Source organism: Pyrus communis, chromosome 3 (genome assembly GCF_963583255.1).
Source record: "Pyrus communis chromosome 3, drPyrComm1.1, whole genome shotgun sequence".
Classification (NCBI taxonomy): Eukaryota; Viridiplantae; Streptophyta; class Magnoliopsida; order Rosales; family Rosaceae; genus Pyrus; species Pyrus communis.
This window is the reverse complement of record NC_084805.1, coordinates 10968226-10969626: the sequence shown is the minus strand read 5'-3', so window position 1 is coordinate 10969626 and position 1401 is coordinate 10968226. Positions and strand designations below refer to the sequence as shown.

Here is a 1401-nt window from a genome sequence, read left to right as displayed (position 1 = left end):
TCATTGATTTAAAGTAAGACCCACCTGCGCCAATCTGTGAGCAACCTTGTTTGTGTCTCTACGAGTATGATTGATTTTGGTTTGCGGAATGGAGCGTAGGAAATAGCATGCCTCATTTACTCTATTTACCCACAAAGACAAATCATCTTCCGTTTGAAGAGTTATAGCAGCAAGGACCAAAGTTGCGCCTCCCTTCAGTTTCAGCTGTTCCGTGCTTAACTCTCGGGCTACCTCCAGTTCTGCTAACATCGGAGATGATATGCCTTTCATTTTCATTGCCATTGCCGCCACAAACAGCCCCATGTCATCTCTGAACACCACTCCAATTCCCCCTTTTTTTCCCTGTTCCTTCCAAGCCCCTTCAAAGTTACATTTTAACCACCCTGCTTCTGGTTTTTCCATCTGTCCACAACCTCAGTCTGTCTGTTAGGGTTTAGGGTTTAGGAATATATATATATATATATAAATAAATTTAGCTATGTTCATAAACAATTTATGGGCACATTTTTCGTTTGGAAAGAAAAATCCTTTGTACAATCAGTTATTTTGCATCAAATAATAATATTGTTTTATAAAACAACAAAAAACCAATTAATATTCTTTTATGTTGTAGGTAAATTATTTTACCTAGATTATTACATACATTAGGCATTTTTTGTTTGTTATCATATATGCTTGTTAAAAATAATTTATCTATATTTATATTTAAAATATAAGTAAATTAATTTTGAATCAAATAGTATTTATTTTGTAGGTAAATTAAAATAGTAGTTCCATTATTTTGGGAAAGTTAAATAGTGCATAAATAATTTCGTAAAAATTAAACCAAGACAAATTATCTCCATTAAAATAAAACAGTACATATTCAACAAAAACAAAAATAAATAAATAAATAAAATAGTAGATACATTATTTTCTTATAAGATTAAACAATAGGTAAATTATATTGTAGGTACATTATGTTTGTAATATAAAAAAAGAATTGAAATTCATAAACAAAAAGCAATAGATATATTAATTTTTAATCAAATTTCCTTTATTTGTTGGTGAATTATTTTCATGCATTATTATATATATTGGGCATATTTTACTACTAATATATATGTGTGGAAAAATTTACCTATATTATCATATAAAATATAGATAAATTTATTTTGAATCAAATAACATTTTTTATTCTATAATTAATTTAATTTTTTTTTTTTTGAGTTGAAATGATAGCGACTTTATTAATGTCAAGAAGACGACATACAATAATGCAAGAGTTGAAATGATAGCTACTTCATTAATACATTTCTTTTTATTAATTTCTCCCTTCAAATATGCATAGAATTAAATGTCTACATCAAAACGGTAATTAGGGGTATTTTAGGTATCTAAAAAATGAAAAATGTGTAAAGG

The 1401-nt window shown here is 27.6% G+C and overlaps 1 protein-coding gene across 1 annotated transcript; it reads right to left on the bottom strand.

Moving 5' to 3' along the window:
• Nucleotides 1-402, bottom strand: LOC137728159 (uncharacterized). Its single transcript, XM_068467032.1, has one exon. It carries the CDS (start codon nucleotides 400-402, stop codon nucleotides 1-3), a length of 402 nt encoding a protein of 133 aa, XP_068323133.1.
• Nucleotides 403-1401: the final 999 nt, after the last annotated feature.

Bases quoted from the DNA above. Each gene is read 5' to 3' on its own strand.
- LOC137728159 (XM_068467032.1), bottom strand. From the start codon at position 402: ATGGAAAAACCAGAAGCAGGGTGGTTAAAATGTAACTTTGAAGGGGCT.